Below are 15,294 nucleotides of genomic sequence, written 5' to 3' on the forward strand. Positions count from 1 at the left end.
AATCTGACCGTCACATAGGCCACAGTGATTGAAAGATGTGAAAGTCACACAGCTATGGATTGTTTTCTACCTATGACATAATACTATAACAGCCAAAATACATATTTCTAAAGCATAAATGTGCCTATGTTTCCATAAATATCATTTGATCACGTTTATCTGAGCTGCTAATAAGGTTCCAACTTTTTAAAAACCTCTCATCTATGTTTGCTAGGATGATGCACTATATGACCAAAGGTTTGTGGACACCTGACCAATCACACCTTTATCCATTCCAGGTTTAACCCCACTTTGTTGTTTTAATAAGGGTTTACATTAGATTTTGGAGCATGGCTGTGGGTTTAGTGCATTAGTGAGGTTAGGTGCAGAGGTCTGGTACACAATCAACTTTCCACAACCCAGAGAAGTTCAGTGGAATTGAGATCACGACTCTGTGCAGGCCACGCACATTTTTTGGCAACCCGTGTCTTTACGGAGCCCAGTTTGTGCACAGATGGCGTGTTATGTTGGAACAGGTTTGTGCCTCTTCGTTTCTGTGAAAGGAAATTGTAATGCTACAAACCAAAAAAGATTCAATTGACTTTGTGGGAAGTTTGGGGAAGAGCCACATATAGGTGTGATGGTAAATGTTTGGACATGTCATATATGATAAATCACAGTGCTTGTAGACTGTTCAGGATTCCTCCACTCTGTTAGCCCTGAAGATCTGAAGTGGGAGAGTGTCCTAAAACAAAGTGTAAAATGTACATTAAAATCATTGAGTCATATCATACTAACATTGAAAGTCTTATGTGATGTTGAGATTATTATTTATTCATGTATTTGGATAAGTAACAGCTAGTGATGCTGAATGCTTGAATTCTGATTGGCCTGAAGAACGTTATTTATTTTTTATTAGAGCAGACTGACAGATCTAGCTGTAGCAGTAGCACTGGGATTTGTATGGTCAAAAGATATATATATACACACACACACACACACACACACACATACAATATACAAAAGAAGAGTTTGATGGATGGAGGAGTTTTCTGGCTTCATGCCAACACTATATCATTAAATATGAGAGAAGAAAAAACAAGCTTCTAATGGAATTACATTTGCAGCTGTTTATAGGACAGGAACTAACTTATATTGACATTACGCACCATTAAATATAGCTATAAATGTGTACTTATTTTCCTATAACTGCATCTTAAAACAACATTGTGTTATATTTATTACTAATGCAGCAAATCTACATCACATTTCATCCAGCCACTGTGTCATCTCTTAAAACTAATTCTGGATTAAAAGCAAAAATTGTGAAACAGTGTATCTGCTCAAACTGAAGTGGAGCCAACGTGAACACCTAGTCTTTCTTGTTTTTCTTTTCGCAGTTCTCATGCTCACGTTTTACCATGTAATGATCAGACTGCATCTGTTTTTGGGATGAGCAGATCTGTGTTAAGGATAAATGATCAAAGTGTTCAAAGGGCAATATCCTGATCTTTAGAGATGCTGGGTGACTCTCACAGTGGCTTCTGTGTTCAAAGGGATATTTGTTACTGCTTCTGCACAATTTCAATGGGTTTTTAGTTAAATTATTTACAGAAGTCCTTCCTAATCTACTTCTTAGGCTTATCGGCTTTTGGTCAGTAGATCTTTGCTTGATGCCTGCTCCCAGAACAACTGGCGTAAGTATCTATTGTATTAGAACCTGGGAAAGAGCCAAAACTGATCTAAGAACTGGATTAAGAAACACTGATTTTGGGGTTCTACGTAGCAAACAGAAAGTACTTTTCTCAATAAATCTAAAAGTAGATCCTCAAGGGCCTTTTACTAGCATACACGTTATAAATGGTATTTAATGTATTTACAAGTAAAAGAGTTTTGTTATAAGGCCATCCTTAAAAATATTTTGGTTTGCAGTAACAGTAAAAAAAAAGGGTCGGTAGGTAGGTCTATATTTTTTTTTCCCAAGTTTCAATGTAAAAAAAAAGTTAAATTTTGGTGATGGTGATTACATAGGTATGACTTTAAACAAATTAGCATATCGTGATGTCACTGACATCTTAACGCAAATTTACAAGTCAGTCGGACTTAAAGCAAAAAAAAATAAAAAAATTGAGTCGGTCCTAAATTGACAGGGTCGGTCGGGTTACAGCAAACAAGAATATTTTTAAGGATGGCCTAATGTGCAGAATTTTTGGCTGACCTTCACTTCTTGAATCAGTTTGGTTCGGTTCTTCACTAAATGAGGGTGATCCTGATGTCTGGAGGTTCTTCAGCTCTGAAAGCTCAGAGCTTTCAGTTTCTAGGCAAAAGGCAAAGTTTACATTCACAAATAACCCATATTCGGGTCAGTATAACCTATTGAATTGTTACTAATGCCTGAGCAAACCTGTATTATTTTCCACATAAAATGTTCTACTTGGCCCAGGTTCTTAAATGAATATGAAAGATTAGATTTAGATTATAAAGATTATAAATATAGAGATTACAGTGTTAATATGACCCGACAATGTGAATAAAAATAGTTGGTGATTTTTAAACCCTGAAAACCTGGTATTTGCATTCACCCCTGTGCAGTTATTTAGTAGTTAATCATTTCTTAAAATGTGTATAAATTGAGAAATTGAGTACTGCTTTCCTCTAAAACTGTTAAAGTCTGAGTAGATTACCTAATGGATTTGGCACATCATGATCTCCTGTACTGATAACTTGACTCTCTGAGCTGATCTCCCCAAAGACAAGCTGTATTTTCTCCTCTGCATGTTGTGAGTTAGATGAACCATGCACAGTATTCTCCAGGATGTCCTTAGCAAAGCGAGCTCTTAGTGAACTTGGTGCTGTCTCTTTTGCCTTACTGGGATCAGCAGGCCCCATCCTCCTCCTCCACTCCTCTACTGCATTCACTTTAGACAGAATCAGCATTGTACATGGACCACTGATGAAAACAGAAAGATAGAGGTAAGAAAATCAGCTCTCTAATTGGATATATAATAAGATGTACAACATTAATGTTGGGGGGGCACGGTGGCTTAGTGGTTAGCACGTTCGCCTCACACCTACAGGGTCGGGGTTTGATTCCCGCCTCCACCTTGTGTGTGGAGTTTGCATGTTCTCCCCGTGCCTCGGGGGTTTCCTCCGGGTACTCCGGTTTCCTCCCCCGGTCCAAAGACATGCATGGTAGGTTGATTGGCATCTCTGGAAAATTGTCCCTAGTGTGTGATTGCGTGAGTGAATGAGTGTATGTGTGTGCCCTGCGATGGGTTGGCACTCCGTCCAGGGTGTATCCTGCCTTGATGCCCAATGACGCCTGAGATAGGCACAGGCTCCCCGTGACCCAAGGTAGTTCGGATAAGCGGTAGAAGATGAATGAATGAACATTAATGTTAGTGTTATGATAGCAGTGTATTTTATGCTATTTGTGTCAATTAAAAAAAATACACAAAAACAGACAACTCTGATTTTTTTAGTCTTGTTCTTGTAAAACAAAGACAAATTTAATCTATGACAAACAGATTCATGATGCCAATTCTGTTCTAAACATATGGAAATATGTAGTAGGTTACAACTGTACCACAGTGTTGAATACTTTAATCTCATTGGTCAGAAGGTGTTTATTAATTATCTACACCAGAAAAAGTGAGACATAGAGAAAAGTGTCAGCTGCAAGGTTTTACATTCTGATATGTTATATAGGTTATGTATTGTAACAACATACACATGGGCTTCTGTGACAGGCACACTAAATAAATCGAATATAAAAAATGTTTCTAATTACGTTTATTTAATGTTTTCGGAGGGGGGCACGGTGGCTTAGTGGTTAGCACGTTCGCCTCACACCTCCAGGGTCGGGGTTCGATTCCCGCCTCCACCTTGTGTGTGTGGAGTTTGCATGTTCTCCCCGTGCCTTGGGGGTTTCCTCCGGGTACTCTGGTTTCCTCCCCCGGTCCAAAGACATGCATGCTAGGTTGATCGGCATCTCTGGAAAATTGTCCCTAGTGTGTGATTGCGTGAGTGAATGAGAGTGTGTGTGTGCCCTGCGATGGGTTGGCACTCCGTCCAGGGTGTATCCTGCCTTGATGCCCGATGACGCCTGAGATAGGCACAGGCTCCCCGTGACCCGAGGTAGTTCGGATAAGCGGTAGAAGATGAATGAATGAATAATGTTTTCGGAAGAAGGGCCCAGTCTTGGACACGGAAGAAGTGTCAGTGCTTGTTAACAGTCAGAAAGCTATAACAGCTATAAATGTTACTGAGAAACTGCAAGGCTGCATTTTTTTTGCCTTATTAAATTCTCAAGTGAGAATCATTATGACATGCTAGTGAATGTTATAGCTGTCATAACATAAAACTGACCAAAATCCTACATCTCACATTTCATTCCGCTCCATGATCACAGTAACCAACATCATTATAATTCAGTATTTCGCAGCATTACCTTTCAGTGTTGAACTGATATTTCTGTAAACAGATTTGCATACACTTGGTTTAACAATTCTTTATAAACTGACCAAGTTAATGTCACCCATGTGTAAGAAAATTGTTTTCCTGAATATGATGATTTTGTCTGAATCTGGCAACCCTTATCATGTCCATAGTCATTTTAATAGCTATTACAGTTCCTCAAATTACTGTAAATGACATTTTGTATTATTGACACTTTTAATTAATATAATTAAGCCTAAGAATCTAGGCTATAAATTATAAATAGATATTGATTTATTCACACATGAATTATCCATGCCTATTTAATAGCATAGTATGATATGAATTGATACGAATGTCACACAAGCCCATAAAATATATATAGATATAGATATATATAGATATAGTGCATAGGAAGCATGATAACTGTACATGAGCCTGTCCTATGAAATCCTGAGTATAATGTTCTCCCTATGGCGTAATCTTTTTCAAACTAACTTCAGAGGAATTTAAATGAGCTCCAGAATCAGCACATCCAGCACCTCTGGGTGTCAAAGCTAACAGACATGTGCATTAGTATTGCAGAGCACCACAGAAGCTAACTTTAGGGTCTAAAATTTAAACGTCTGTTTTTTTTTTAAAACGAAGTTAAAACAGGTCGACGACTCGAACATAAAGACCTGAAACACTGGTTGGAAAAAATTCATGTTAACCCTGAATTGTATTGTTGGAATATGACATATAAACACACTGCTTCAAAACATTTTATCTGCTTTGCTTCTACACACATGCTAACTTAAACTTATTTATAATCTATTGGAATAAAGCCGGGGCATGCTGGCTTAGTGGTTAGCACGTTCGCCTCACACCTCCAGGGTTGGGGGTTCGATTCCCGCCTCCACCTTGTGTGTGTGGAGTTTGCATGTTCTCCCTGTGCCTCGGGGGTTTCCTCCGGGTACTCCGGTTTCCTCCCCTGGTCCAAAGACATGCATGGTAGGTTGATTGGCATCTCTGGAAAATTGTCCGTAGTGTGTGATTGTGTGAGTGAATGAGTGTGTGTGTGCCCTGCGATGGGTTGGCACTCCGTCCAGGGTGTATCCTGCCTTGATGCCCGATGATGCCTGAGATAGGCACAGGCTCCCTGTGACCCGAGGTAGTTCGGATAAGCGGTAGAAAATGAGTGTGAGTGAAAGAGTGGAATAAAGGCCAACCAGTTCCTTGGAGTTTAATAAGTAAGTAAACTTATATTTATATAGCACTTTCCAAAAACAATGTTTACAATTGTGAATTGTGATTATTTTTAGACAACGAGTGTCTAAAAATAATGCAAGAAGTATAAATAAGATGAAATTTGAATGACTTATACTGCTTAATAAAAAAGAACTATGTAATGTAAAACATATAGACATATATACACAAGCCCATGGCGTTGTATTTTATGCAATTTGGGTTGATTTAAAAATGCAAAAATTCAAAAATGACAAAACTGTTATACATATGCAGTGCAACTGTACAACTGTTGAATCTGATTGGTCAGAAGGTGTTGATTATTCTCAGAGATTTCCTGAAAATTAGTATGAGCTTCAAGGTTTGTCATTTACATGAACATCATTTGAAACATATAGAGATTTAATATATACACAAGTTAAAGTACAGCACACACATTTATCTTGCTATAAACAAAGAAAAGTCAAATTTGTGAGAAAAGTATATGAGCTCACCGACACATGTAGTCTAATAACTGGTTGAAGAATGGCTTGTCCCTGTGCTGTTTGTAGAATTCCTCAGCCATATCCCTGGAAAAAACCATCTCCTTCTGCTGAGAGATGGTGAACCCTGCAGCTCGGATCTCCCTGGTGATCTCCTCTGTGGAATAGAAACCAAGATTTAAGATTTATCTGTAGGATGATTAGAAGTGTGAAATGAGGTAAGCTGCAGTCCTGATTGTTCTTTTACAGTGGAATATGTAAGTTGTGGGTATTGATTACATTTCTAGACACTTCTGTTCCCCAGTAATAACCAGTAATGTTATTGACCAGTAACAGCTTCAGGAGCTTCTAGTTTTTACTTCACATTAGCTACAGGTGTACACATTATTATTATTATTATTATTATTATTATTATTATTATTGTTATTAAAAATAATATTTGTGTGTGTACAGGTCTATTTTATATAATCTTTCAGTTTGAATTTAGTCTCATTGTTCCTGATATATCTAATGATTTATATGTATATATTAAAATAATAGCTGCTCATATTATGTCCCTATTTGATTTTTATTATCTCTTTATTATCTTCTCGATTTCCTCATAAAACAGTTTCAGCAGCATTTTACGTGTGAATGGAACTATACAATTTGTTATAATGGGGAAAAATTACATATTTGAATTAATTGTCTAACCAAATATTTTTTTGCCACTTGCATAACTATGTGGTTTATAAGAGAATTATAATTGATTAAAAATAAAACAAAAAGTAGGGACTGCTGATAATGACAGTGAACAGAATGTGCAGTTGCCATAAACAACTCGGATTAGTACAGTACCTCTGAGCTCCTCTGAAGTGTCAGGTTTGATAACAGCCAGCGTGCACTCTTTAGGGAAAAAGAAGCAGATCTCCTGCTCGGCCGCTTCCGCACTCCCGCTTCCATGCAGCTGGTTCACACACTCGCTTTCCCCTGTGAACTGAGCTCGCAAGCTTGAGAACCACACACACGATTATTAGCAAAGACAACAAAGGGATGCACTGTATACTGTATACATTAGTATAATGTATTAAAAAATACATATATAGCTTTTGTAATATTTATGAATAAATCTTTTATTTTGCATATTCATACTTGTAAAAGACATGTATGTACATTTTAATGGATATATTTATTGGAAGTCTAAATACTTATTTCCTCTCTTTGTATATGTATGACTCATGTTTAGGCTGCAATATCCTGATATTTACATTTACGACATTTCGCAGACGCCTTTATCCAGAGCCACTTACGTTTTGGACTCATTTATTAATATCATTGATTAATTGAGGGTTAAGGGCCTTGCTCGGGGGATTCGAGCTTGCGACCTTCCTATCAGTGGCCGAACACCTTTACCACTAGGATACCACATCCTCTGAGATGCCCTAATAATTTTTTAAAATGACCCTATAGTAATATTGTAAACAGTATTATACTTCTTACTTCTCAACCTAATCAAAAATGAAAGGTCAAGTTTTTAAATGTATTAGATGCAGTATGTAATAACTTGTATTCCCACCCAATGCCTTTGCAACCTCTTGCATTCCTGAAATGCTGCCGTTTACCAATCAAGCAGGGTAAAATTTCTTGATGGTAACATCAGCGGTAAAATGTTCTTTTCTAAATATTTTTCAGTCAGTTGTTGTGAAAAATCTTAGTAAAAATAATTAAAGTATCACTCCTTACAATACTATAACCACAGTAAAGTATTAAGCCTTGCAAAATATTACAATTGGTGTCATAAGACATACGTAGGCGAGGTTGTAGGCCCCAGATGTTGTAATAGATGAACTAAACAACAACTTTTAACTTTTAACAACAATTAACGATAGCTATAGTATAACAACTTTCTATAATTGATCAATTCAAGATGTTAAAGCACAACAGTAAGAGTCCAAAATCTCTGCCATGTATCCACTTATTCCTGCTCCTTAGAAATGTCAATAATCAGATCTTTTTTTTCTCGACCGGTTGTACAAATCACTGAATATTTTTAGCCTTTATAACAGCCTCTAAATTCTCTACAGAAGCTCTAATAGAGAGATTAAAAGCATTCAAACTTTTTCCTTACTGAGCAGCATGAAGAGAAGCCACTCACTGATGCCCTGGCTATCAGAAATGTTTTAATTAAAGATAGGAGTTGTTTGTACTGGCTCTAAATGTTCAATTGGATTTCTTAAGAAAATAATTTCCACAGACATAGAAAAAAGAACATGAACCCATTGTGTTTCTCAGATATTTTGATAATGTTTCTCACAGCTACACTATTTCTCACTATTTTACACTATTACACTATATTTCTCCATGTGATAGCCAGCTCTGGACTTTACATAGAGTATTGCAAAACCTAGCTTTTACATTCCTTTTTTTCTTTCTTTCTTGTAAATCTGTGTGGAGTACTTCAAGTAAGAACACTTGCTTTCATGTATTTTCACAGATTTTTAACAGGATTACTGAGACGTCCTATATTTATAAATGTTTAAAATCTTCACAGCTAACTACAGCCAATCATAACACTGGGTCTATTGAGTCCACATATGGCATATGGCTGTTAACCTCACAAAGAGGCTAGAAACAAGGTTTTAACAAATAATTGAGGAAAAATTATAATTAGAAGAAGAAGAAGAAAGTCCAGTTTCAGTCACTGAAATAAATGTAATATACTCAGCTACTGTGTACCAGTCTGGTTGTTGCTGCTTTGCCTGTGTGGGGTCTTTGGGTCCCAGCAGATTTCTCCAGTGCTCCACAGCCCCCTGTTTAGCCAGGACCAGAGCCAGCACAGGACCACTACACACAACACCATAACAAATCACTTTATAGTACACAGGTATAAATATGTCACAGAAAAGTGTTATATTTATATCAGAGCACTGTTCAGTTCTCATTTTTGATTGGATGAAATGTGTTGATTAATTCTCTAGCAGAATCACTTGTCTGGTTTATATTAATGTGCTTGTTCTGATATGTTAGAAAACTAGATTAGAAAATGTAGTTTTCTTTGAGAAAACCATCATTTTTGGAAGAGATAAATATTAAGTCTTAAAGATAAGGGATAAATTTAGGCTGTGGTGGCTCAAGTAGTTAAGGCTCTGGGTTGTTGATCTGGGTTCAAGCCCCAGCACTGGCAAGCTGCTACTGTTGGGACCTTAAGCAAGGCCCTTAATCCTTCCTGCTTTTGGGGTGCTTTATCATGGCTGACCATGATATGTGAAGAAAGAATGTGAAGAAAGAATTTCACTGCGTTGTAAAGTGTATGTGGTAAAATAAAGGCTTGTATTCTATTCCAGGCAGTGGGTCTTGCAATCTCTTTGAAGTGTTTGTTCTTATTCACTTAAAGACTAGAAAAATTATAGATTTTTAGCTGTTATAAAATAAGTGAAAGTCGCATGAGGAACTATTACGAAACGTATTTAAATTTTAATATTATATCAAATGTAACTAACAACAGATTAAAAGTACGATCTGTTGTTCGTAATTAAAAAACAATTACTATGAATACAGTCAGTCTAGTATTATTCATCTGCTTCAGCTAAATACACTGTTAAAGCTGATCTATGTTTAAAGGATGCCATGAAAGCCATGGTTGAATAAAAGTCTTTACAGTACGTCATGATATTGGAAGTATTCCTACATCCCATTTTGTCTACTATCTTCCTAAATAGTATCTGAGATTGGAATTTGAGTCTCCTGAAATGTAGTATGTTACAATGATTTATGAATGAATGAATTCCTGAAGGTACTTCATTGGCTTCATTGGTCTGCTATTTCCATTAGATTTTTGTAGTGGACACTTTTTCAGCTACAACAACTCCTTGAGCAAGGGAGGAGTTATTTTGTGATGGTATATAAGAAGATAATATGCATTTTAGATAGGTGTATAAAAAATATGAGAAAAAATATATCAAGGAAATGGTTAAATGGTTAATTGCATGATATAGTATGCCATATAAGCAATAATGAATTAAGAATAAACATTAATGCTACACTGTATTGCTACACACTCAAGTGTATGTAGTTTTTCTTCACAAAGAAGAGGGCATATTTGTAGTGTATATTATAAGTAGGCAAATTGGGATGCAGCATATGTCTTTTGAAAATTCTCCAAAGAATTAAGTTACATTACTGTAAAGTGATTACCTGGTCATGTTATTCAGAAGCGCTTGGAAGTTTTCTTCATCTTGGTGCTGACCATAGAATTGGCGTACACGTTCCTCTGTTAATGTCACCTCCTTCTGCATGGCCACTGTAAATCCTGCCTCATGGATCCTTGCTATGATCTCATCTGCCAAAACAAGTCCATATTTTTATTACTCAACTTTAATACGAATTAAAAATAGATTATACTTTGACACCAAAGTAAGTTCTTGTGGGCTTGTGACTGTTGATTGCTGAGATAGAGCAGGTTAGACTGTGTATGACTGTGCAAGTTAGAAATCAAAGTGTGTTTACATTACAGCTGGGTGATAAGATAATATGTTGATAAATTACAACACAATATCCTCTGAGTATCATGGGTATAGCTAATACTCTTAATTCTTACAGTCATGAGCTAGACTCTAGTTTACTGAATGTTAACGTTTTTCTGTATCAAATATTTTATTTTCCGTTCGGTTTTTGTATATTTTTCAAATATCTTAGATTCATTTTTTACATATTTAAGCAAAATTATATATTGTACGATATTTTGCCATGCCCACCCACCCCTTTGTACTATTCATATGGTATACATATTTCCATATATAGCTCCCTTTCATGCTCTCTGCATTTTTGTGCCTGCAGGTTGTATTTCCATGCATGCAGACGTGTTTCTGGCACATGCCTCTGTTTTCTCTGGCTGCGTCAGGCCGAATGAGTGCCAGCGTCCTCTCCACAGGCGTCGGTTCCGGTTCTGGAGGTCCGAAGTTAGGGAAAAAGAAGGCCAGCTCCCTACCGGCCTCCTCACTATCACGACTACCGTGAAGAGCATTGAAGAGACCCTCGGTTCCATATTGAGCTCGCAGACTTGGGAGAAAAAGAGAAAGAAAACATAATCGGTGAGGGGAACAATATGTGAGATTGAGGCAGAAGGAAGAGATACACAGAGAGATGGAGAAAGGAAAGTGAGTCAAGAGAGAAAGTCATGGGAAATGGCAGAAATGCAGGGGGCTAGTGAGAAAGTTTGAGCAAGAAAATTGGGGTACAGTTTGGCTAAAAAAAACACATTGAACTAGGATTCATAGAAAAAGACAAAGCATGAGAAAAAGAAAGAGAGCGAGAAAAAGCGAGGGAGAAAGAAGAAGAACAGATGGTGTGACTGCTGGTTCTCAGCGAGCTCAGAGAGAAGGGGAAGCTGACGATAAGCACAGGATGCGTACTGTTATATCTGTTAACGCTCATATCTGTGAAAAAAATATGGGAGCGTCTCACTAAAAGCACACATCTGCTCTTCCTGATCTCATATTTTGACTTATAATATACCTAAAGACCTTTTATAATATGTATATGGCATGTGAATGTATTAAAAGGCAGTAATATGGTCCTCACCTCATATTAGATTTTAAAATGTATGTAGTCTGCATGCATTAAGAAGATGCACAACACCTCCTCTGGCTTTGCTCTCCTGTTCTTTCTTCATTATACATCAAATTGTACAGAGCCACTTCAGTGACCTGGCGCTGATTTTATATAAGGTGAATTTAAATACTTGAATTAATATTTTGAGCTCACAATTTCTCACAGTTTATTTGTGGCCACTTTCTACTTAACTCAAGTGTTCTTATCATAAACGGAGTGAGACAGAGAGAAATGAATTGAATTTGCCACTATTGTGGCATGGGGATGAATGACTATATTTCATATTGTGGAATGATGCATATGCGTCCATATACAATTAGCCTTTGTCAACTTAAGTAAATTAATTGGAGACCATGTATTATGTAGGACACAACACATCAAATTGTCGGCTTAAATGAAATAACTTGTTCTAGAAGAAAGTTGTTTCATTTTACTGTGTACTGCACCAGTTGCATTTTGAATGAGAATAAAAGCTTGACTTGACTTGCCAATATTTTAATATTGATATATGCTTATTATAATGTATTCATTTGTGGCCAATTCTTATTCAAAAACTTAAGCAAAACATAGAAACACCGTCACCCCATTGGCCCTGTAGACATGAGGTGAAGGGATGTCATAGAAACAAAGAGAAAGCAGCGCTGTTTATTCACACAGAGGAGTTTCCACAGTGTTTTTGGAAGTGATTTTGTAAACAGTATTTTGTAAAGTACGTTATTACTTGAAAAATTGGTTTTATAAAATGCAGTATTTAAATGAAAAGTTACTAAGGGTAAAGGTGAAACCTTAAATACATTTTTTGGGTGACTAGCGAACTTTATTTGGACCTCACAACCCAATAATTCCTCAATAATTATATTTATATAACTAAGAAATTTCTTTACAAATAATCACCTACATGATTGTCTGAAAATATAAAACTATATATATTTAAATTAATAAAACAATACACGGTGGCTTAGTGGTTAGCACGTTCGCCTCACACCTCCAGGGTTGGGGGTTCGATTCCCGCCTCCGCCTTGTGTGTGTGGAGTTTGCATGTTCTCCCCGTGCCTTTTTATTTTATTTTATCATTGTTATTTGGTTATTATTAATCTTCTTCTTCTACTTTCGTCTTTTCCCGTTAGGGGTCGCTGCAGAGAATCATCAGTTTCCACCTAACTCTATCCTCTGCGTCCTCTACTGTCGCACTAGTTAACTTCATGTCCTCATTTAACACATCCATATATCTCCTCTTTGGCCTGCCTCTTGACCTCTTACCTGGCAGCTCCATCTCCAACATCCTTCTACCGATATAACCATCTCCCTCCTCTGTACATGTCCAAACCATCTCAATCTATCCTCTCTGACCTGAAAACTGCCATCCTGAGCTGTCCTTCTGATGTGCTCGTTCCTAATCCTGTCTATCCTCGTCACTCCTAAAGAGAACCTCAACATCCTCATCTCTGCTACATTTGGTTATTATTAATATAATGAAGATTTCACACTTGAATAGATGTTTGTAGATTAATTTGTGGTATGTATGACTGCTGGATGGGAAATACTCAAATATTTAAGGATTACACTGCATAACTTTTTAATAATCTATATGGTATGACTTGTGTAATGTATACCTTTCTGGATGCTTTCTCTTGGCCTCTCCTATATCTGATGCTCCTAAGATAGTCTGCCAGGCTGAGATGACATCATCACTACCCTCAGGATTAGAAATGACCAGAACATGGGAGGGGCCACTGGACATGAAGCGTATCAGCTCCTGAAAGTATGGCTGGGAACACACACACACACACACACACACACACACACACATGCACACACACACGCACACACACACACACCACGATGTGTGCACATTAGTGATCTACGTCAAAGACAACCGAGACTCGGTTCCATGCTGTTTGGTGGTTCTGCAGTGTAAGCAAAAGTAAAAACATGCACATTGTCAGCAGCTCTATTCTTAGACTTTCACATAACATACATCCACAAAGAGCAATAATCGCAGGGAGATAACGAACGTAGCCATTTTTCAGTACAAGAAATGCATATCACTTGTTCACAGCAATTCAAACGTGTCCGGATGAGCTCTGTGGGACCATCTACAACTGTGTCCAGAAAAGCTGAATGGGTGTATGAGAGGGTGATAAGATGATAAGACAGCTAGATAACTAGACCCTTGTGCAGTATGCATGCTAGATTACACTACCTCTGCTGCTTTGTGCTGATAAAACTTCTGAGCCTCTGTCTCGCTCAGTGTACGTTCCTCGTGAGCCAGGATCTCAAAGCCTGCATCCTGAATCTGAGAAAAAAAAGAAAAACATGCAGAATATCATTATTGGAAACTGGATACTCAGGTGTATGAACATAGATTAATTTTATTTTTTTCTGTTTTATAAAGTGTCTTATTTTTCTTATACCACAACATTAAACATTTTTTATTATTAAATGATGGTGCATATATTTTTATCCTTTATAGTTACATTCAGTGAGGGAAACATAAACCATGTTTGTTCCTGTTCTTCATTAGAAAGTTGATATTAAACATTAAAGCTGATATAAACATTAGTTCCCTCACCAGGCCATATTCATAATTAAGAAAATAAATGCACTTGTCATTTCACTTTTAAACTCCTCTCCTTCCCACCATCAGAATCAAGAATTCAAAAGTACTGTGGTAGAAATTGCTGTATTATATTGAGCATGTACCTTCATAATAATCTCATCTGTCTTCCCATGTGCAACCACATCAGGCTTAATGATTCCCACTGTGTAAGACCTGTTAGAAGGCACTAAATGGAGAAAAAGTGAAACGATGATTATTACTTAACACTGGTGCATATCTTTAAATAAGAATTACTTAAGAATGTGCAGGTACCGAGAGCATCTTCATTCTGAGGAGCGTCTGCTTCGTCTTGCACTTCTTTTTCATCAGTTAATCCATCATCCTCCACCTGAGACAATACATAAAAAAATGTACTCCATATGTAAAATAATGCATGTGTGATTACTGAAAATTTTGATGGATTTCTCTGTACTGATAAAAAAACCCAAAAAAAAACCAGATGACTCCAAACTAATCTAAACTGGAAGATTAAGTCAGATGGTGATACTACACTGTCAGTAAATATGAACAAGACCTCAACTACAACCGTTATGCTACTTTCACACATACAACCATTTCTCCAGTTGCTGTACCATGACGTCTCCAGTAGGTGGAATTGCTGTTGCAGTTGCTGTTAAAATGAAACATTTTGCAGGGAAATTTAGGGTTTGTGTATTAAATTTAGAAGGGCATGTCTGCATTGTATCATATTATATGAAGGAGAAGCAGTGTGTGGTCCTTGCCCTTGCTCTCTACTGTCTTCACTCCTATAGATAGTCGGGTGTTCACAACCACATCCAGTCGTCAACAGTTGCTGTCGCTCATGTGGTCAGAGGTTGGCAGCTCTCATTATAAATGAACGGTTTTTATTTATTTTGTCCCTGTGAGTCGTTGTAAACCTAGCATTACACTGAACAAAAATCTTAAGAGACAAACATGTAACAGTGTTTAATGTCATTATATCCAAGTTTCCATTGCTGT

The 15,294-nt window shown here is 37.1% G+C and overlaps 1 protein-coding gene across 1 annotated transcript in view; it reads right to left on the reverse strand.

Annotated features, from left to right (window-relative positions):
• Positions 1-9: 9 nt before the first annotated feature.
• Positions 10-15,294, reverse strand: part of nme9 (NME/NM23 family member 9) — an 18,594-nt gene continuing 3,309 nt past the window's right edge. Inside the window, exons 6-17 of the mRNA XM_060876883.1 lie at positions 14,587-14,662; positions 14,418-14,500; positions 13,918-14,010; positions 13,328-13,482; positions 10,981-11,162; positions 10,299-10,443; positions 8,841-8,948; positions 6,963-7,114; positions 6,138-6,282; positions 2,664-2,929; positions 2,198-2,296; positions 10-724 (exon numbers count right to left, since the gene is read on the reverse strand). Coding sequence (XP_060732866.1) covers positions 693-724; positions 2,198-2,296; positions 2,664-2,929; positions 6,138-6,282; positions 6,963-7,114; positions 8,841-8,948; positions 10,299-10,443; positions 10,981-11,162; positions 13,328-13,482; positions 13,918-14,010; positions 14,418-14,500; positions 14,587-14,662 — 1,536 coding nt within the window. The 3' untranslated portion in view covers positions 10-692. The remainder of the gene's footprint in view (positions 725-2,197; positions 2,297-2,663; positions 2,930-6,137; positions 6,283-6,962; positions 7,115-8,840; positions 8,949-10,298; positions 10,444-10,980; positions 11,163-13,327; positions 13,483-13,917; positions 14,011-14,417; positions 14,501-14,586; positions 14,663-15,294) is intronic.

This window comes from Tachysurus vachellii, chromosome 8 (assembly GCF_030014155.1).
Source record: "Tachysurus vachellii isolate PV-2020 chromosome 8, HZAU_Pvac_v1, whole genome shotgun sequence".
NCBI classification, from domain to species: Eukaryota; Metazoa; Chordata; class Actinopteri; order Siluriformes; family Bagridae; genus Tachysurus; species Tachysurus vachellii.